Source organism: Lepisma saccharinum, chromosome 1 (assembly GCF_977018435.1).
Source record: "Lepisma saccharinum chromosome 1, izLepSacc3.1, whole genome shotgun sequence".
Lineage (NCBI taxonomy): Eukaryota > Metazoa > Arthropoda > Insecta > Zygentoma > Lepismatidae > Lepisma > Lepisma saccharinum.
In genome coordinates, this window is record NC_139229.1 from 63,438,459 (window position 1) to 63,462,257 (window position 23,799).

General features: G+C 35.8%; 2 protein-coding genes across 2 annotated transcripts in view; one reads left to right on the plus strand and one right to left on the minus strand.

Moving 5' to 3' along the window:
* Positions 1-199: 199 nt before the first annotated feature.
* On the plus strand, positions 200-14,839 carry Sc2 (trans-2,3-enoyl-CoA reductase Sc2). The gene is made up of 6 exons (XM_083132017.1): positions 200-338; positions 6,105-6,155; positions 9,159-9,475; positions 11,017-11,236; positions 11,838-12,030; positions 13,229-14,839. Exons 1-6 carry the CDS (start codon positions 333-335, stop codon positions 13,354-13,356), a joined length of 915 nt encoding a protein of 304 aa, XP_082988143.1. The 5' UTR covers positions 200-332; the 3' UTR covers positions 13,357-14,839.
* A 6,203-nt stretch (positions 14,840-21,042) lies between these two features.
* Positions 21,043-23,799, minus strand: part of LOC145995748 (cilia- and flagella-associated protein 57-like) — a 57,233-nt gene continuing 54,476 nt past the window's right edge. Inside the window, exons 18-19 of the mRNA XM_083132018.1 lie at positions 22,225-22,419; positions 21,043-21,274 (exon numbers count right to left, since the gene is read on the minus strand). Coding sequence (XP_082988144.1) covers positions 21,191-21,274; positions 22,225-22,419 — 279 coding nt within the window. The 3' untranslated portion in view covers positions 21,043-21,190. The remainder of the gene's footprint in view (positions 21,275-22,224; positions 22,420-23,799) is intronic.

The window sequence follows — 23,799 nt, forward strand, 5'->3', positions numbered from 1 at the left end:
ATATGAATCTATGAATTGACATTACAAAAATCTTCATAAGACTTCATTTGTAGATGTAAAATTATACAAAAGTCCTTTTTCAGTTCAAAAGTTATCGAATCCAATTATTTTCGGATAAAACATGGACACCAAGATTTTCAAACAATCTTCATCCTGACATCTGGTGATCGGTTTTGAAATTACAATTTGCCTTAGTCAGGCCGGTTCTGCGGGAGGGGTGAACTTATGTCAACTACAGCAGACGGAAGTTTAGAATAGCAGAATACGCAAAGTCAGACAACCACGTAAGGCTGAGAGATTTACATTGCGGTTCTATAGGATTTGTAGCAGAAATGGAGGTTAGTAAGTTATCCTCAACGTAATTTTTCTAACAAACACAAGATATATATCGGTATTAATGAAATTATTTGATTTATACATGAATGGTCAATGAAATAATTAATTTAGAATATTGTTTTCCAAAGGAAGTAGTGGTTGGCTAAATGAAAGAATATTGAGTGTAGGTAACATATATATGATATAAATATTTGTACAAAGGTCATATCATTTAGTTTGTTCACATCTATACTTTCAACATCATGAGAAAGTATGTGAATGTGCTAGGTCAACTATGCCATGAGCAAAAGCTTAGTTACACTTATGCATTGGGAAAGTTATTCAAAACTAATATGATCATATTACTAAAACAACTAATGTTTTACCATACCTTGAAGGTAGCCTATAGCATTACTTTTAATCCAAGGTGTCAGTCACAGATTTCCAGATCAGAAAAGAATGTTAATGTTACTTTACAGTTGGAACATTGCAAATTAACAATCTACTTTCTGCAAGGATCATTTCATGATTTACTCCTCATCATATGTGGTTGCATATCCAGACCCTAATATACATGTTTTGTCTCTGATGTAGTAATGAAACCCACATCTAAACGACATTCTTGAACTAAAACGTTGACATGTTTTTCAATTGAATACACATTTAATTACAAATATTGAAAGCATACGAAACACTGTTAGTCCAATTTTAGAATGAACTTCTGCAGTCTTACAAAAAAAATCGGTACTATTCTGATATTCCCCGGACAGATTTCTTCATTTTTACAGAAGAAACTACGGTACTACTTTACTATACCGGAGACACCTAACAATGATTTATTTCGCAATTTTTTACATTGCTAACGTACTATTCTGCATTACGGAACATTTTTTTGGGTGAAGTAATTAATTTCTAACGAAAATAATGTCTATTTCTTACATTAACGTGTACTTACTGTTGTTCCTTATTTTCCACAAACCATCCACGGGCAGCCCTAAAAACCATTGACGTTAGCCCAAAAATTCACGATAGCCCCACGAACCATCACGGGGATGAGGTATGCCTACTAGGTTAGGTTAGGCCTGTTAGGTTAGGTTCCATTAGCACTCCTTTCGTTCAATTTAGCATATGCAGACAATACGAGAGCGTATTCTGCTCTCGTGCAGAAAGCAAATGGCGGCAGCAGCAATAGCGCGTCGGAAATAGATTTTCGTAGAAAACCACATGCATTCGCATTAAAATGGATCAAAACTACATTCCCGAACATCAACAACGCTACAGGCAATGATTTGTGTAAGTACTTTCTCCTGTAAATTTGAAGAAATTCGTCTCCGGTATAGTAAAGTGTTACCGAAACTACTTACGGTGATAAGTTCCTGTAGCATTGTCTAACATCTGGAAGGTGTTTTGTGTGATGTGGGAATGTTTCATAGCGGAAATTCAACCATTGACGCATAGCCCCACGAACCATTTCCGGTAAGGTTAAGTTAGGTAGGGTCACGTATAGGTTACAATAGTTAAAAATTGGTTTCGAAAAAAAAAATATGCATAGCCCTACACACCATTCTCGCATAGCCCCACGAACCATTGACACATAGCTCCACAAACCATTTGCGGAAACGTACATTCTTCAGTTACAAAAACACTTTTTTAAAAAAAAATGCAATTACTTTGATTAAAAAAAGGGGAATACACGTTAAAGAATGTTCCGTGAAGCAGATAGGTAAGTACAAATGTCAAAAATTGACAAAACGAAGAAGTTATAGGTGTCTGGGGAATATCAGATTTTTACCAAAAAATCTTATCCTACAGTGTTAGTCATCCTTCAATTAGTACAAGAGTTTTAAATACCTCCACTATGTTACTGCTGCAAACCTGTGTGCAAGAATTTGTTCAACACAAGTCAACGTTAGATAATTTAAACACACATCTGGCACTTTTTATCAATATTTAGTTGGTTTTTTTATGTGTGCCATTTTAAACATCTTACAGGAGAAACAGAAAACATCGTCAGTACTTTACGAAGATGTGCATATGCTGCAGTTGATGCCTAACTATTCCCCCCAGAACTGTTCATGAAGTCAGACTTCCACATGTAGCTCAAATTGAACTGAGCAGAAATAAGTCTGAGATCTGCATGTTTTAATGCAAAAAGCATGCCTGCTGCATTCACCAGATATTCTGTTTTCTGACTGACACACACATCGATACCACTGATGAGGGAGATGGCAATTAGAATTTTTCGTCTTGAATTGAACTGGACTTGATTTTGCCATGCATCATCTAGATGGTGAGGCACTTTTTTCTTTTGACTGGAGGACCATGTGTCATTTTTACATAGGTTTTGATGCAAAGGGCTCAAAGATGTTTCATGTTATCATTGCTGACATGTACAGTCTGTGATGACTGTAAACACCTACAAACTGTAGCAATCAGGAAATATATCCAAACATATCACGAATTAAAATGGTCTCATCTGTGAATACACTCCTTATGATTTTGTCCTCACCTCAGCTACTTTTGGGTCTCCCTGATGGTGTAGTGATAATGTCGTCAAAGGAGTCCCAGGCTCTATACCCAGTGGAGGCACATAGTGGTTCGGATCCCACTTTAAACTGTAGGTATAGTCCCAATTAGCCTTTCTGTACAAAAGGTGGACCAAAAACAAACTCGACCAAAGAAAATGTCATGCCTTTACAACAGCATAAAATAGCTGACTGATGTCCAGGAAAAAAGCTTTCCTCTGAAACCGCCAGTGGAGTTTTTATTAGAGAAATCTCTCTCCTTCTGTGAACATGGGATATGGAGCAATGAATTTCCAGAACATAGTACTCAACAAAAGGTGATTGACAGGGACGTCATTAGGGAGGGGGGACCGAGGGGGCACCCCCCCCCCCCCCAAATGTTCATGTTGGGCCCGGCAAACTGTTCTACATTTGCTGAAAATTTTACTTTGATGACAAATATTGCAAAATAGGATTTTAATAAATTTTGCTTTCAGTTTGAAACACTGTTCTTCAATTTGAGTTTCACGAACCCCGCCCCCCAAGCAATACCTTTCTTTCCCATTTGACTGCTACAGTGGTTCCGGCCAAAGAATGGACTTGGAAATTATATTTTTATCTTTTCCGTCGAAAGCCAAGGAGGGTCGCACGAACGGCTGAACCAATCGGCTTTGTCCAGTTGCCGTGGTGAGGGGAAATTCTTGTGGTACTCTGCGTTGCCAAATTTTTAGTTTCGAGTCAATTCCGAAATAGGTGGCACTCTCAACAAGGCCAAGCGCGGCGAAGCCTAAGGGCAAAAATATAGTGAAATACGGAACAAGTCTCACATTGCCAGAAACTCGCAAGGAGAAGTTTCAGGCAATTCAAACCCATGGAGTTAAATGGAGAACAGCATAGTGGAGCCTCGCTCCTGGCGAGAGGTTCCCAAGAACAAACAACGTTTGATCTTTGGTCCCATTTTCCGGCAGCTCTGTGATTGGCCCACTCAAGGTTACTCCCCCTCCCTCGAAGTAACCCTTTCCTGTCCTTTTCAAGTGCTACTGTGACATAAATAGGGACTGAAAATGTTTTAATGTGAATGAAACAAAAGCTCAATTCGTCACGGTAAATAGAGATAAACCTGTGATATGCAATAAATTGCATGAAATTTTGATTGATTCGCTTTATTTTACTTTGCTTTTTGTGCTACTTTTGATAATTTGTGAAGATAGGGATGAGTGATGATAGCATGAAATTGATGAATGGACACTCACGAACATCCATGCCCAGGCCGGGATTCGAATCCGGGACCCCTGACTTCGTAGCTCCACGGGGGCCGGCAAATTGCATTAAATACCATCTTGCAAATGTTGGAAGCACGTTGCTCCATAGATCGGCAAAGAAAATGTTTGTGCCCTTTTTTACGGATATATAGAAAGATTCATAGACGATATATCCCAACAATATTCCTAATTAATCATTTTAACTGTATCTCTATTTTTAGTTATTTGACGTCCCTTTCCTGCCACTTTTTTTAATGGCGACGAAGAGGTTGAGTGATGATTAGATGTAATTGATGAAGGAGCACTCACAAATAATACTTAAACTCGTGCCATCATACCGCGTGCTAACCACTCCGCCACGGAAATATACATTATTCTCGTAATCACCACTATAATGGCTCCATTAGTAAAAGACCCATATGTGTCACAGAAGAATGTGTAACTTTTAAATCAATTTGTGGTATTCTCAGGTGGATTACTAGTTTTATTTATTTACACATCAAGCCTTACACCACGTGAAATATTTAAATTAAGAGTAAAAATATTAATAATAAATATAATTCCAATAATACTCGTATTAGCAACACTGTATGTATTTGTAGGACCAATGTGATTCTATCCTAACAGAATTATTTACAGTAATTATTTTATTTGTTACATTTTTGTCTCCTTTCAACCTTCGTGGCAGAGTGGTTAGCGCAGAACACCAAAACGCCAGGGATTCCGGGTTCGAATCCGGGCAAGGGCATGAATGTTTTTTGTGAGTGTCCCTGCATCAATTTCGTATCATCAATCATCCTTATCTTTGCGATTATCAGAAGGTGACAGAAAAACGAAGTAAAATAAACCAAATCATTCAACCACTATTATTACTCGATTCGCTCGAGCCACATGCAATATATTGTGCTACGTATTTTTACGTGAACAATTTTACTTTCTACAATGCGATAGGTGGGATTATAACAGGACTCTCAAATAGGAGGCTGCTTATATTTAAGTGGGTGGGGGAGTGGAGTCGGGCGATCACATTTTACTCCTAAGCTTCGTAATTGATAATTACTTTTAGTTTTAGGTATCTTGGGAAGCAGTGTCGAATGTATGCAAATGCAGAGAAGGAGTAAGGGGGTTTCAAGACTTTCATTCTGTATATTTTATTTTTTTCTTGAAAGTTTATTCACACGAAATTACACAAATATTCGAAACTAATGGCAAGCTAATCTTAATCTTCACTACCAATATCACTGGACATTTTTTTCTAAAAGAAAATTGCGTAACACTGTCACTATTGCCCCTCAACTGAAACAATTGACGGACAGACCCGTTTGTGCTGGGGAAGGGAGATGCCTCAAGGTGTGACTATCTGTTCATTGGATCCCAAAAATGTTTATGACCTGACCTGTCTCCGTGTTGATGAGCAAGGGTCCTTGTGCTTCACCGTGTTTAATGGTAAAATTGATGAAGGGACGCTTACAAATACCCATGTCCAGGCCGGGATTCGAAACACACCCCTGACGTGATCATAAACCGCTATGAAACCAGAGGTCACAGGTTCGGACCTTGGACATTTATGGTTGCATCATGTCTGTCCCATCGCCATTTCATCATGTCATCATTCATCTCATCATCGCATTTAACCCAAGACGTAGAAAAATGGTACATTATATTAATAGCTTGTTAATTGTTAATGGTTTGATAGAAAAAAAATCTTACATTTTGGTCTTGGGCCAAACTAATCAACCTAGCTACGTCCCTGGTGATTGACAACAGAGGTACTAAAGGGACCTGACTATTTCTTTGAATCAGTTTCATGATTTAGCTGAAATCTGAGAAATGTAAAACTGATTCAAGTTTTGTATTTTCCAATAATGGCCCAGTTCTAAATTTGGCAAAGAAACATATGCAATGCAAAGTAATAATCATTACTTTTAAAGCACGGAATTGTGTCTTGAATCATTTTCATGGATTTGTATATGGAACATTAATTTACATTTGTATTTATTTATTTATTTATTTTTGGTTCCAGATTGAAATACTTAGCAGCCAAAGTTCCAAGGTTATTGCAACACTGAAGAATGTAAGTAAAAAACTATCTTTGAAGCTTCCAAATGCATTTCTCATTCCTGTTTATCTGTATGAACTTCCAGCTAGGTGGTAATCATGTTTACTTTAATTTCTAATAGGGGTCGTTAACCCACAGCATCCATTCGTGAATTAGGTTGATTTCTTTTAATCGACCGATTTTGATGTTTTACGTAATATAAAATTGGGTCCAGCATGCAGAAAACACAAATAATGGAAATATTTGATCCTCAAGTATGGCCTGCATAAGTAAAAAAAACTTGCCATTTTGGAGTACTTTCACTGCTTTTTATTAGAAAAAACTGTTCGTATGCACACTCAAATAGCAAAAAAAATTTCAAAAATGACTATCAGTCCCTAACGTAATGACATGAAATTATAGCTGCTGTTGTAGAATATCTTGTTAGCTGCTATATTCATTTGTGTGAAGCCTTCGTGCTGCTCTGTTTTACGCTAAAGTAACAGACATACTTTATTTGCTTCACAATAACACATTTTTGCAAGCTAAAAACAACTGAAAATGTTCATAAACAACAAACTATGCAAAACATTTCACTTTCTCGAGGAGGTACGGAGGGTCAAGGGTACCTTTGTAATGTTTCCGTTAAAATTATCTGATCTGTTTTTTTTGAAAAAGCATAGTGGTTCAAAGATTTTAGGAAATACTTTAGTAATCTTTGTGAAAATGTTTCCTTCTGTTCTTTGTACTAACAAATTAGCAATGTATATTGTTTTGAAGTAATGAACTAAGAAAGTACATGCATTAAAATTGCACCGTGAATTATTCAATGAATATATATGTGCAGCAATTCTCATGCATATCACATAAGAGGTGACTCCTTGACCCCGAAAGGTCAAAATACATTACCATACTAAAGACGTATTGTATTCTTGGGAACTGGTCTTAGCCACTTTTCCTAATAAGTTAGGTTGTGATATTTCATGGCAGAATTTATCTGCAAAATATTTTTATCCGGCAGTATTTGCCACAAGACCAATACCGGTACAAGTGTAATCTTTAATTGTGATTATGTTTTGCAAAATAATAACACTAATGAAACTGGGTACGTTCCAAAAGTCAACGAATCGAACGAAAGTAACTGGGCTGGTGAACCTGGTGAAACCAGTTATTTTACAGACTTATGGGATGCTCTAGACCTGCAGCATTTTGGTTATAGAAATTTTCTGCGTGGCATCCAGCGGAAGGCATTTCCTTCTGGCAGAAATAAACTCTACTGCGGACATGGTTACTCATTTTAACCATATTGTAAGAACAGTTGAGGCACACTCATCTTGTGCATGTTGCTTCATATCGCTCTCTGTTAAAGTTATAATACAATTCCCGAACTAGTACAGTTTGAAGCCATCCTGCACATGTGTTGTCTGCAGGCAGCAGAGATTCTCACCGATCAAACCAGCCTCCTGGCCCCTTGCGTTTGGTGAATTTCGTTCTTGCACGAGATGCACAGAAAGAGACTTTTGGAACAGCTTAATGAAATGCACGGAAGCACTTATGGGGACAGCCAGTTGCCATAACTCGTTAAACTTGTGCGACTTTCAGAATGAGCCCATTCTATCATAAAGGATAAATGCTGCAGGCTCTAAAAGATGTAAAAATGCCCATTCCATGATGATTTAACATTTGCCAGAGCTGTAGCCTTGCCTACTTTGTTCCTGTGAAGTAAGTTTTGGTAAATTTTAACACCAGCGGAATAACAGGGGGGAAAAGGAGTGTAAATAATAATCATCATTAACAGTAATTACTAGTTTAGAAACAAATTTGTCCATAGTTCTTATAAATTTAGGCATACTAGGTATTACTTCTATTTATGTTGTAATTGTTTCCTTGCCAATTTTGAATTATTTTGCTATAGAATTTATAGACTGGCTATCTGTGAATGGTGGTAGGTTGGACACCAAAATCAATAGGCAAATCAGTTATTTCTTCACATGTTCCACAGAATTTTAATTATATTTGTATAAGAAGTGTATTTTAACAAGGTTTGTGGTCTGAATATGCACATTTCAATAAGGTGATCAGATTTTAAAACAACATTTTAGTGTGAAAACTGTTTCATCACAAATACTTGTTTGAATACTAATTAAATAAATAAATACTGTATAAATAATTTGCATGATATGGCAATATGCTGATGAATGGTTCTTCTTCCTTTCAAATAACATTTTGTAAAAGTTTACACACGTCTGATTAAAGTTTGTTGTGAAAGAGTGTTGTTGTCATTTGTCCACAAACCAAAACAGAGGAGAGACTCCAATATTTTAAGAAAATTGGAATATGGCACATTGTTAACACTGAAATGTGAACTTCTACCCAACAATCATTAGGTGATGTCTTTTTCAGCTTCCATCTTTCTAGTATTTCTGGTGCTACATAGTAATTCTATGCCAATTGTCACAAAAAATGGGACATTTTGGCATCCCATTTTACGTTAAAAAAATTTCAAATAATAATAAAAAAATTTAATAACAAAGTATCAAAAACAATATACGCTGGAAGTCTACCAAGCAATAATACAATTTCCTGCGAGGATAGTTGCAGTAAAGGTAAAAAAAGGTAAAGTGCTCCCCTGTGCTATGCACTATGCCATGAAAGCATATAGGGCCCACACTTTCTTGATCAGGGCCGAAGGTGGGGGTGATGTGATCAGCATCATGGTCCTGGCCACCTTTACCCCCCAGAGTTTCCTCCAGTACCCACTGGGTGCTGGAGCTGCTTGCACAGGTGGAAAAAATCCCGGTTCTCCTCTGCCGGGGATCAAACCTGGTTCTCTTGCATGGTAGTCAGACACCCTAACAACTGATCTACCATGGCTGCTTGGATAGTGGCAGTAGCTACCAAATCTAGGAAAACTTTTCCTGGATAAGTAAGTGCTTCATCCTGACTGATTAGTTTGCTGCTTGAAACATGAATTAAGTCTTTATTTTGTACTAATATATTGTGTATATTTTGTAAACTTCTGTTATTTAAAATTTTTAGGTAAGTTCAACTGCAACTATCAAGGAAGTAAAAAAAGAAATCCATAAGACAAAGGGCTCCCTGTATCCAGAACGTCAGGAACTTCGCCTAGAATCTAGAGGGAAAAGACTGAAGGATGAAGACACAATTGCATCTTTGGGGCTCCAGCAGCAGTACTCTAAGCTGTATCTCAAAGACCTTGGTCCACAAGTAGGCTGGAAGACAGTGTTCCTGGCAGAGTATGCTGGTCCCCTTGTGGTATACATGTGGATCTACCAGAGGCCATGGTTGTTCTATGGTGAAGGTGCTAAATACTTGCCATACCGTTCGGTTGTTCAGTAAGTTGTTTATTTTTCTTGTCATTGAATAAATCATGTTTATAGCATCTAACCGTTTATAAAACATTATTTCACAGTGTTGGTTCAAGAAATAATCAACAGTAACTCATTTACCTCACATGGAACCTGCATTCTTTGACCCTCGGCATGGGTCATTTGGACCCAATGTCAAAACAAAGCTCACATAATCCTTATTACACGTACTAATATTAACAACTACTGTTTGTACCTCACAATTCAAATTTATTACTTCCGATTGAAGTGATTATTTTATTGCTATCATAACTCTCCTCCCCTCTTATTTCCAAGTCTATCTTGACAGTATACTTTGTAATTACCATTAAACAATTCATTACTGTTTACACTCTCATGCAGCCAGGTTTCAGTAACAATTATAATATCAAAATTATTACTTAAAAGATTAATATAAAATTCCTGAATCTTAGTATTTAGGCCATGGGCAGTTTGATAATACATAGTTCATTCATACGACTCTTGTTAAGTTACATTAACTGGGTGACATCGTCAAGTAATTTTAATAATAAGATGTTAGCATTATCATTTTTTTCCCTTATTGTTTTATTTGATAAGATGTTAAGAGATTGTCAACCAGTGTAAAAAATATAAGTGCTTCAAGAATGGCAGGAAGAAGAATCCAGGTATCACCTCTCACATTGCGTACACAAGTGCATGCAATACCAATTTTCATAAAAAAATAGATTGTAATTACATGCAAAATTTTACTCATTTTGTTTCTTTTTTGTCAAGTTCCATTTTTCATTAGTTGAGGCAAATAGTAACATTTAGTAGGGATGGGGTATATTTGTTTCCCCATGTTTAGACAAAAAAAAATGGCAGCAAACCTAATTTTATTTTTTAAAAAGTGAATTTTGTGTAACTTACAGTTTCAGGACTTCTCTTGTCAATATTTGACACCCTACCAGCACAATTACTTTTCTCCCACTTTGAAATTGAGATCTAATAAGCCTACTTGAAATTACTGATAGAATAATGAAATAAAATAACTTATAGGGCACTATGGTTTCCACTCGTTTTAGCAAAATAAATTACATGGCTTTTCCAGGCAATTTTAAAATAACTTTCCTGACCAGAATAAAGTTTATTCAACATCATCCAAAATAAGCAAAGGAAATTAAATTGTAATACATTTTTACATAGATTTGTCTCCAATGAAGGTGCTAGTTCAGAAAAAGTGGAGGTTATTTTCATTTCTAAATCCTTGCAAAGTACAAAAAAAAAAGGGTTTTCCAGGTTTTTGGATTATTTTCAAAATTCGTAGATGTTTTTACTCTTAGATTGATTTCCTGAACATTTCCAGGTCAGAAGATAGGAAACTTTATTTGTCAAGTTGGGAAACTAGTTAAGACGTGTAAAGAAAATCCAGATATGGAGAGGATTCCGTGACCTCCCCCTTCAAAATTAAAAAGTTGATACACATTTACATAAATATATTGTAATAATCAGTGTGTTTTTATATATAATTGTATTTTTTTAAGTCTCAGAAGTGTGTTTCTTTCTAGCATTGCTGCAGGCTGTTGGGCAGCTCATTATGTGAAAAGGCTTTTAGAGACCCTCTTTGTGCACAGATTCTCTCATGCTACTATGCCTTTTACAAATCTGTTTAAAAATTGTGGCTACTACTGGCTCTTCACTGGTTATGTGGCGTACCATGTAAACCATCCTTTATACTCAGCTCCTTCGTCACCTCTGCAAATATATGGTGGATTGGCAGCATTTATAGTAAGTTTTAATGTACCATTTATTTTTAATGTAACTTGTGAAGGAATATATAAAATGGTGACTTGTATTTAATAAATGTATAAAAAAATTCTTTCATGTTCAGTGCTCATAATTCAGATGTTTAACTTACTATTTTGTTAGCATTTGACTATTTGTTGTGAATGCCACATGCACTATAGAATATGCAGATTATTTTTTTTAAAAAATACTGGGTTATTAAATTAATTTGCAATTTTTTCTTTACCTGTGTGGATTTTTCATCTGTTGTTATACTTGCTTTGAATATTGGTATGTAATATTAAAATAATGTACAAATGTGCTTAAGACTTACATTTATTTTTACAGCCACTGACACTTCTGGGTTGTAACACAATGGGATCATTACAAGTCGGTAGTGTCGACTGTACAAGTCGGTTACCCTGACCAAAAAAAGCATTGAAAGTTATATTCTAGGATGTGTGCGTTTAGTCACCTCCATGTGCATAAGAACAATAAGTTATAATTGTGCATTAGACATAAAGTATATTGTTTATGTTAAATCCTGCTCAATGTGCAAGAAGTAGAGTGTATTTTAATCTAAAATTATTATTTTTCTCAACAGTTGTGTGAACTAGGCAACTTCAGTATTCATGTAGCACTGAGGAATCTGCGACCAGCAGGAACCAAAGTAAGGAAAATACCAGTCTCAACATCCAATCCATTCACCTGGCTGTTCAATACAGTTTCCTGTCCTAACTACACATATGAATTCGGCAGCTGGGTAGCATTTACTGTCATGACTCAGTGCTTGCCAGGTAGGTGATTTTAGGTTTTTGAGGAATATTGATTGTGAAAGTTTGTTGTAAGCTTTTCGAATTCTTGAAGAAATTTACTGATGTTACGTTCAACAAAAGTATATTTAAATTAGGAATGTGCATAATCTGGGTTCGATTTACTATTATTTCAATTTATATAAACCAACCTCCATCGCAGACTAGTTAGCATAGTGCACTACGATGCCAGGGGTCATGTGAATCCCAACCTAAGCTTGGGTTTTCCTTGAGTGTCTGTTCATCACTCATCGTCATTGTCGGGATTAGACCAAATGTGGCAAAAATAGCTATTCTAAATAACAAACATAAAATCAATTTATTTATATAAATTAGAAGGAATAGTACTGTGAAATAGCTTGAGATGCCTAAGGAAGAAGACAAATGCTTATCAGATATTGAACATATAACTTCCTACTGCAATATCAAGGGATTTTGTTTCTTGCACATTTGAAACTTGAATATAGAGATGTTTAGGGAATGGAGTTACTTGAATATTCTTATTAAGTTTATCAGTTTTCCTTAAGACAAATTACTGAGTATAGCTTGTTTGCAGGTTTTACAAAATACCTTCATAACTCTTCGTGGGATACTCTATTGGCATTGTCTGATAACTTATTTGTGTTTTAATGTTCACCAATCTGATATTTCTAGTGTGTGACTACAATTTTGTTCTTGTTGAATGAATATAAATCTAATTCAAGTGAAATAAATTTCTAAATACAGTTTTATTTTTCTCTCTCAACCATGGTCATTTACAAATCTTTAGGATCCAAATTAAATGGTTGCTTTTTTATAATGGACTGACCAGTCACCGTTGCTGGGTGCATTCTCAGTTTGAATCTTGATCTGCGCATACTCTATTCATCATTCATCCACATTGTCACAAATGGTTAAGCAACATAAAATAAGAAATATGTGAAGAATAGGATTGATTGCTATTCGTTAATGGTACAGTCACAGACACTTCTGCATTGCAACAACCCCATTGACTTTCTATGAGGTTGTTACAACCTAGAATTGTCCGTGACCGTACAAGCAATGTTTTCCACAGGAGATCGAGTCCTGGGACTGTAACCTTCTCAGAGTGCAAACTTTTATTGTGTCTGTGAGATTCGACACGAGTAATTCAGCGTGTACATATTTTTCAAATGTGATTGATTTTTCAATCTTTCTTTTGCAGCTGGTCTCTTCGCATTTGCAGGAATGTATCAAATGTCTGTATGGGCACTTGGAAAACACAGAGCCTACAAGAAGGAATTCAGTGCCTATCCTAAGGGTCGGAAAGCAATACTGCCCTTTGTTCTCTAATTTGGTGGTGGATAATTAAACATTTTCCATATGTTCAGTTGGGTTCAATTATTATTGTGGATTCTTCCCCACACATTTATTTCCATGGCTGTTGGTTCCAGCATACCATGTAGCACACATATGAGAGATGCTTCAAGACTGAAATGTTTTAATTAATGTTTCATTGTTTTAAGGGTTAATGTGAAGGCTACATTGGTGTTTGCATTTAGTAATGATAAAAAGATAAATGAGAATACTGTATCTCATATGAAAATGATGAGTATGCACTAATATATACAAGGGAGTCAGTACAAGGTTGTGATGCATATTTTTTAAGCCAAGTATCTGATTTTATATGTGTAATTTTTTTGTTGTGTAGTCAAATGGTAGAATTTGCATGTAAAAATGCTTGCTTATAAAATATAACTGTTAGGTCTACACATTTATTGCACCTGTATTTCATATTCCATAATTCACTTTGTTGTTAATTTATTTTGAATGAGCAATATTTTAACAAAATTTAGTGTAAAGTGCAAGTTATAATTCATTGTAATTAATAAAATGAAGTATTAGGTGTAAAGCAAAATTGGAAAAGGTCAAGTGTATTAAAAAGGGAAAAAAAGGATCATTTTAACATTGTAAGGATAGTTGGTAAAATGGAAAAAAAAGGGGGGTTGAGGGAGTTGTTATTAACTTATCATTTTGTGATACTGTTTTTACAGTATTTGCTCACATATTAAGCAGGGTATATTTTGTTACTATACATTCTGAAAATCCCAAAGATATTGTCTAACCCTTTCTTTATTAACTGCTATATAGGCAGACTTTATTCACTGTTTCCAGTGTTATGAAAATTTATTGTCTTCTGTACTTTGAACAACAGATAATGATAATCAAAACTATGCATATTGCTTTCTTTTTTCCACTGGTAAGTTCAGATGTGGCAAAAATAGAGGCGTTTATAAGCTACATGACTTGCTAAATAAATTCTAATCATTCGAATCAACAAGGCAGGGATAATTAGTATGGTTTTTGCCAGAAAACAGAATGATAACTACAGGCAGAGCAACTTTTGTTTGGTTGTGTGGGAGCATTCCTTCGCTTTTCTGTTGTAAAAATTGGAAAATATTTGTAAAGAGCTTTTGTTGTAAACTGCCTTTGTATTGCTTCTGTAAATAATGTGCACTGCCCTACCAGTTGTAAAGTTAGTTTGGAGTTCACCATACAAAGTATTCATTCACAGTTAATTGTATGTAATACTGAATATCAAGTTTTGCGTGCTCTGTAATAGTGTTCATTTGAAAAAGTTTCTCATAAAAAACTGTCTTTATGGAAAGTTGTACAACAATCGTCAGATGGTCAGTAAAATTTGTTTGTGATGCTTGCATTTATATATGAATTGCTTCACACGATACCTTGTAACGAACAAATTTTTCTCATGTTGTGGTACATGTTTGTTACCAACTTTTTATACATTGCAATAAAATTTTCCTTAGAAGTAAAACTCTTGTATGTATTATGCTAGATTAAACTCCTAATATCTGCAACAGATAAGCCCTGTACAAAATGTTAAAAGTTGTCACACTTTCAAGTTCTTTTTTGAAACAAAGACATTATTATGTAGTCAAGGAAAGTTAGGCAATTTTTTTGCCATCTGAGGAACTAATTGCAACAGAAATGAAACCTCTGTAAAGAAAAAAAAATAGCTTTTGAATAGTCTACCACACACTGACCTATAGGTTCGCCGCCATCTTGAAATGGCACCAAAAATTCACTTTGGAAAATAAAAAATTTAATATCTCGAAAACTGTGCATTGTACACAAAAAGTGAAGATTACCAAAATGAAGGAGCAGAAAATTTGCTAAATTATGGTTTTTTGATAGAGCTACCAAAAATCTTAATTGAATTAGAAAGCTTCAAATATTTTCTTCAATTTTTAGAACTAATGTAAAAGTTGTTTCCCCGGCACAAATAACAGCAAATATGTAACAAACTAAGTCATTTACATCCTAAAGTCACTAGACCAAATTCATGACTTCTAGAGTTTCGTACCTGTAGGGTAATGGGTGGAGGAGATGTGTTTAAAGCAGAGTCCTGTGTTTCCCTATATTTTACGTATTCCATTTGTTGCGATATTGATACGAACGTAATATATTTTTTCTAGTGTTTCATTTGCATTTGTTGTGTGTTATTTTTGTTATTTTAAAATGTGTGGCATTGACTGACCTCTATTGGAAAACAAATTAATTATTACCACGGAACATGTGAGGAGGATAAACATTTTGCTCAACTTTTACACCAATTTCACGTACAAATAATAGAATCTTGCACCATAAATACAATTTACTGCTTTATATATACTTAACTCAGTTTTGCGTAATTCTCTTTTATACATAAATTACTGTAGGTCCTGGCAAAATACAAATTAAAAACTTAATTAAACCTTATTTGTACGTAATGCATTTATACGTACTAATTTTCATAAAATACAGTTGATTTGAACATAACCAAGCAACAACGTCATAGAAGTGACAGTTTTCAGTTGCTATTGGACTGCCATGGACAACAGGAGGAGGAAAAGACACCCCTGACCAGAGAGGAAAATTTATATAGAAAGTGGATGCTAATCCACATAACTAAAAACTGAAATAGCCACACTTTGCAGTCATTAGTAAAATAAATGCTCTTTTAGCCAATTTTTAATTTGGTAGAAAAACTATAGTGTCTACTGTAGTATTTCAGTGTAAAAGTGTTCACTAATAATGTGGCAAATGTAATGTATTTAAGGAATCGAACTTTTAGATGTGTTAATTTACCACTTTGACAGAAATAACCTATATCACGTATAAACTGCTGGACAAAAAAACTAGACACCTTAATATTTCACATCTGAATTGCAATGATATATTACAGAATGTTTGGCAGATCATGTAGTATCATATGCAACATTTAGTTAGCCTTCGAACCAAAATTTATTCGTCATCACAAAAAATGCAAGTGCTCCCCTGTGCATAGCACCACGCCATGAAGGCGTATAGGGGGTGTGGGGGTAATGACCCACACTTTCTTGATCCGGTCGTGAGTGGGGGTGATGTGATCAGCATCATGCCCACAAAAAATGCAAGTGGCCGGTTTATTTTGTCCAGCAGTGTATCTTGTTCCTCAAAATAAATACAATTATAGTATTTTAATAATGGCATGACATCTAAATCTGATTTGTAATTAATTCTCAGTTATTTGTATTATTTTCTCTTCACCTTGACATACGTATAACTCGGGTTCAACTGTAAAATTCAATCCTGAATATTAGCCAATGGTGTACTATGAAGGCACATAGGGGATGTGGAGGTTTCTCCCACGTTTCAATATCTCCCATAATGGATGTGATGTAATCATCAGCAAAGATAACTGCAATGTAATTTGAGTAAAGGAAAAGTCGTAGCTGTTACGTAGTGCCATTATTGGACAAGCATTAACAAGTAAATATAGCCAGGAACAAACACCCTACACTAGATGTGTCATTTCCTGTTACATAGGCATGTGGGGTATACTTGTACCCCACCCTTAATTATCTTTAACTATGAAATACACCGTGAATTATAATGCACATGAATGCTGAACATTCTTTCTTTTTCTTCTAAGATCAGCTGCACTTTCTAAGTGCAAAGTTAATGTCAACCATGGCAAGTGCCTAAATAAGTAACAATGAAGCAGTGTCATGTTTACTTTTGGTCATGTGGTCACTTTCATGTTCACTTTTGTCACTAACATATACCTAGGTGTCCTCCCCTTCCTCACTAACCCTTCCTTACATTTTCCTATTGCATGCATGAGTCTCCCAAACATGCAACTGATGTTAACTTGATAATGTTATGTGGCTCAGAAGGGCTGCAGAACAAAACGGCTTACAATTAAGACAAAAAGAACATTCAGCTATGCAACAGCACCCATGTGCAGTATAGTTCACAGTGTTGCAATCTTGCAGTGAATATCAATGGGGATACTGGTACCACATGCACTAATGGAGGGTTTAGTAGAAAGAAGGAGAAAAAGATACATATATATGTTTATGTGCCTTCTGTGCACCAAATACACTAATGCAGATTGTGCCAACTGTCACCAAGTCATGGACTTGATGTGGCACCCTCTGTAATTGGAGATTTTTCCTCAGTTTAGAGCAGCAAATAAATATATAACTTAATAACAAATGCCGCACAACACTTAGTGAATTCCTGTGCTGTAAATTAGGCAAATTAATAATCTTGCATTATTTCTTCAGCAAGATCATGTGGCCAAAGTGGATTTCATGTTTAAAAAACAGCTATTTTAATATTATTATTATTATTACTCTTAATGTGAATTTAAGAACATTTTGAAGCAATGGAATATTTACACATGTAATATTTATAAATATTCTGAACAAAATACTTCATATCATATGCCAACATTTTCATACAGATATATATGTTCACTATTTTTTGGAACATACGTGAAGTTTGGTGTTTCCGTGTTGCGAATTTGGATGTTTTCCCATTAATTTCACCTTCATTAACTGAGGATGCGGCATTTCAAAATTAACCAGTATACATCCAAATTTGAAACGTGGAAACACCAAACTTCACATATGAAATACTACTACAACCATGTTTACCGCATCCATCATGAATACTTTTATTTCCCCAAGTTTTCACCACATGTGGCTTCTTCAGGAGGTTGGACAAAATTTGATGAAAAGATTATAAAAGGTTGATTTTTAAACGGTTAAAAAATGTAGTCAGAAGTTTAAATCAAGGTAGCAATTGCTCTGTCACAATGTCCATCCTTGTATGTCAGGCTGGCACGTTTTACCACATGATGTGAAAGTTTGAGGAACTAAAGGTGATCCAAAATATACAGTAACATCTGTATAATTCTGAACAATTTTTTCATTGTTGAAGCATCAGTATAGACTATTTACTGTATCAATGTACTGTAAGGAACTATGCAATTTTCATGCCATGATTTGCCTCTGTCAGTGCCTTCACAATGGCCTTAGAAGCACTGACAATGTTGATGGTGCCTAGTTTCTCCTAACGTAGAGCTGTATTTGGCAGACACAGATGTACTATGTAGAAATTTCAGCAGTGGCAGCAAAACCAGGGTTTGTGGAGCAACGGCATAGTATGTCAGAGACCTTGGTTCAAGTTCCAGTCGAGCCTGTTTTGTTTGCTAAAATTTGCATACAGTACATCTCCTGTGTGTGCCAAATCATGAAGTAGATCGTAGCTCACTGAAAGTGCTCCTTCTCTTTTGCCACGTGTAAACAAGCGTTACACACTTTATTATTGGTTAAGCAATCACAAATAAATACAGTGGAACCTTGATTTTACGTTTTCCAGAAGACCAAGTTGAAGAAACTTAAAATGCAAGAAAATGTAAAATCGGGGTTCCACTCTAGTGTTTATCACATGAATCTTAATCTCCTCAATGCTGCTGCATCTACCATCCTTACATATTTTCAGTCTTTGTTATTATTACCTTGGCAATAAAAACAGGAAGTTGGAAAAATTTTGTTTTTTTAACTGGAAAAATTTTGTTTTTTTAACTAGTATGTTGAATGTCATTTGCACTCAGGGCTTTATACAGGTAAGGCAAACATATTTTGTTCGGTATGTACAACCTCAAAAACGGTGCTCAAATTCAGGGAGGATGCGAGGGGTAGCATCCCCTTAGGTAGCAAAATTTTTGCAAGCATACTCCTAGCTTCATCAACTGCTCCCACCTCCAACATTTTTATACTTCAAGCACTGCTCAAAAGTTGGAAAACGTCAAATTAATTTGCCTGATAAACTAGAGCCACAGTGGTCTAGCTGGTAGGACATCTGACTGCCATGTGGGAGACCTGGGTTCAATTCCCGGGGTGGGTGATCTAAGGTTGGAATTTTTCCAGCCTTGTCCCAGCATAAAGCAGCTCTGGGACTCACCCAGCATCATAAATCAATGTATGCATGGGGGTAAAGGTGGTAGGAGCCTGGTGCTGATCACATCACCTCCAAAATGGCTGAGTTGGAGAACCCCCACATCCCCTAAATGTTCCTTCATGGCATGTTGCTATATGCAATGGGAACTAAAACATTTCACATGGAAAAGTCCTTAGGCTATGATATATTTATTTTTAATGGAATGAGTATAATAATGGTGTTTATCATTCATACGAGGTGTGACACAAAAAAAAACCGTACGGGACTCTTAAGTTCTGGTACTTACCGCATTAGTGCCTGTTGTGGCATTACCTTCGGCTGCATTCACACACTTCTGCATTCGCTGCTGCCATTGTTGGTAACAATACTGGAAGTCATTTTCTCTGACTTCACGTAGGAGGTCTGCCTTTTCGACTTGACTTCTTCAACTGAGTCAAAACGTGTTCCCTTGAGGCCATACTTTAGTTTCAGGAAGAAAAAACAAGTCACATGGTGCCAGATCCGGCAAGTAGGGGGGATGTTCCATGACGGTAATATTTTTACTTGCCAAAAATTGCTCGACAGACAGAGCTTTATGGGCCAGTGCATTGTCCTGATGCAAAATCCATCCTTTTTTTCACAGATGAGGCTTCTTTCTCCTCAATTTTTCACGAAGTCTGGTCAAAACCTCAAATGTAGTAGTGCTGTACCCCCAGTAGGAACCCACTCAAACATTACAATTCCATGAATGTCAAAGAACAGAAGCAGCATTGCCTTAAATTTTGAGCATGACATGCATGCTTTTTTTGGTCTTGGGGAACCATGACACTTCCACTGCATAGATTGCCACTTAGTTTCCGGGTCATAGGTAAAAATCCATGTTTTGTCGACAGTGATTACAGATTCTAACAAGTCTGGTTCATATTTGATGCGTTGTAACATGTCCGCACACAATTCTTGACTGCACTCTTTTTGTTCCTGCAACAGATTTTTCAGCACAACATTGACACAGATTTTCCTCATGTTTAATTCTTCTGTGATAATCCGCCGAACATATTCCCTGTCCAATTTCACTAGTTCAGCCACTGCACACACACACTCAATCTTCGGTTACTTCTGATCACTTCTCGTACTCTGTTGATGTTTGTCAGTAACTGAAGGCCGCGGCCTGCCTGAACGATCATTGTCTTCAACACTTTCTTTCCCCTCTGAGAAACATTTATGCCACTGAAAGACTTGTCCTCTGGACATACAAGTATCACGGTATGCCTCGGTCAGCATTTGGAATGTTTCCGCTGGCGACTTTTTAAGTTTCACAAAAAACTTGATGTTAATCCTTTGTTCCACTTTCAAACTAGCCATTTCCCGCTACAGCACGGGTTACACGTGTTCAGGGAATGATGCCTCACTCGGAACTGCTAAGGTCAGTTGAGTCCACACTTCATGCAGATGGAAGAGGGGTATGGTGCTTCAAAATAACACTAACCAATTTACTGCAACTGCTTCCATTTATGAAATATAAATTCAGTAGTATTTCTTATGTCAGACTTTGTATAGCTAGAGTGTTTGGGAAAAGCACTAAAGTCAAAAAATTAAATTTTACAGCAGGCAGTTATGTATGCTAATTCATGTAATACGAAACATTACAGGCATGATATACATGGATCATCACTATTAAGAATATTTACACATGCTCAATATAAATTTATACTTATATTTTCTTTAATTGATTCAGTGTGGAAATGAATGCAACGAAAATTGCAGTTTGTGACTCGTGGTTTTTTCCCAAACACCATAGATATAATAATGACGGCTTCATTTCAATATAAAAAAAGATAATTGTACAACAGAAAATTTTAATTTACATTCATTAATAATATTTCAAAATAAATATAAAATTAAAATTTTGTATTATTTATATCTCCCCTTCTAACTTCTTTATTTTACGGAACAGCCTGTGGATTTCATCTCGTTGGTTTGAGATAATTTTCTCTCGATCCTGAAACAGATCAAGTTTAATATGAATAACACTGATCTAAATTTTATTATGCTATTTATCTACCTTGCACTACTGAGAGAAATAAGGTGTTCTATGTATTAGTGCCAGGCCTCTTACACTATTTTTGGTGAAGATCTTTTAGATTATGGCTATGTTATATTCATGGGATTGAAATGCATTTTTCCTCAACTAAAAATACCGCTAGATCACTAAACTACGCTCCATGATGCAACAGTTCGCTGAAGGCCAGGGCCTAACAAGCAGATGCATGGCCATTGCATTAAGTCCTGCAGCCACTGTTTTCTGGCTTTCAAACTTCTTTTCTGCAGTAGCTCCCAAATTGTCCTCACAATGTTGAGTCAATATCGAAATTGGAGGGGGAAGGGAGGGGGTTGCCAGGAAAGGAACCTGAGACCACTGACTGCTCCTGCCTGCCAAAGGCAAGAACGCTAACCAATTGGCTATGCAGAAACTCGTATGCAATTTACACAAATAAAAAGTCTCCAACAATTTGCATAACTGTTAGAATTAGTGCATTTTAGGTTTTAGGTTTCACATAATCAAGCAAAATTTTCACTTAAACTATACCAACAGACAAAACATGTTGAGCCTGACTCTTCCTTTACTTGACACTTTCTTCTATTTATGAAGCCGCAAAAATATAGAAGTTTTATTTTGTTAAGTATTGGCAACCTATTTTGATATTTCAGTGCTATAAAAACATCTTAACATTGCCATACCTCACACTGGTAATAGCAAGACCACAGGGCAGCATATTGATTTCTAGTAATTGTCTCAACAATCTGTAGTTATAGTTTCAAATGTAGAGCTGTGATGTACGCTTAGTAGTATGAGCTTATTATAATATACTTGTGAAACATGCCACATCATTAATAAAAGAAAAACAACAAGATAATTATTACTATCAGAAAAGTAATTCACCAACTTACCTCTATCTGCTTTTCAAATTCTTCTTCTATTTCCTCTTTTGTTTTTATAGCAGTTTTGAGCTTTTGTTTCATTTCCTTAGGTGTCATGTATTTTTGAGTTAATCCTAACAGCGATTCCATTTCATGAATATGCACTCGTGCCATTTTTAATTCTTTGCGCAGCGAATTGATTTCATTCACCAGAAACACATTCTCCTGAAAGATGGAAAGTAAAACTTGATGAAGAGAATGATCAAAATCATTGTCAATTATGTTTGTGTAATCTAAAGTAAGAATTTGGGAATATTTATCAGATCATTTCCACTGGTCTGCAGTTGTCCTTTTCTTTTTCCTTTTTGTAGGGGTGGGGGCTATATTTATTCAGTACAATCAAAGCTTGCGTAATTTATTAAGGAAGCTGATGAAAAATTAAAGCAATAGATTTCAAATGGAGGAGCCAGTCTTGAAAAATCTACAAAATTGTAAGTCATAAATAGAGTTACAGTTATAAAATTCCTGCAAATCTTGCATGCAGATTATGTGTATAATTTTCACGAAACACTTCACTACTGGAACAGATGAAAATCAGGAAAAAAGGAAGTTTTGCATGGAATACATACTTCATCTAAACCAGAACAGTTGTTTTGACATAAAATTTCCCAACACCCTCCCCCACGTTATATACACATATTACTAGTTTGGAATTACACTAACAGTATTTGCATGTGAAGAAACTGGTAGAATTGGGTGCACAACCCTTAATATGATTTATGATTGTGTTGGACTGACAGTTGAAGGTTTTCATGATAGAGGTTAGGTTTATATGGAAGTGCTGCTGCGAGATCTCGAGCTTTCATATGGCACATTTCGCTCTGTTCAGCATCAGTGAGATTCCTTCATTTTCTTTCATGTGATTAACTTTGAGGTCATCATTAAGGCCCTATGGACTACCAGGTCAAGTATAATGCCTTGATTGATTGATTTGGTGTTATAAGTCCACTTTATGCACAGTAAGGCTAATCGGGACTGGACCTACAGTTTAAAGTGGGATCCAAACTACTATGTACTTCCACTGGGTTTCGAACCTGGGACCATATAATTCTTTGAGTCTTGGTCATCATGTCACCTGTGCACTTTTTAACATCTATGTGGTACTAAAAACAGCAATAACCTATTTTGTACATTTAATTAGAAATCGCAATGTAAAATTATAAATTTCTATTTAACCGCAGATCAACTCAATGTACACTAATCTTCACACAAGCCGTAAGCAGCAAGTTTAAATCTTTTTCTTTTAAATTTACATAGTCTGAAGGCATTGTTAGTCTCACAAATTTATGAGAATACCGATAAACTTGATCTAAGTGAAATCCCTTGTTGTCCCTATATATTTGTGATTTTCCCTTCATCCATCTTTTGTCACCATCATTCATCCTCACGTTCGCAATTAGCCAAAGGGGCAGAAAAGTGAAGTAAAATAAACTAAATGAATCAGTCAGTCATTGCGATAGTAAAAATTTTTTACAAGTATAATTTCTTGACTTTTTATTCACTTCTTGACCTACTTGTTGATTCCTTTACTCTTTCTTAACTGGT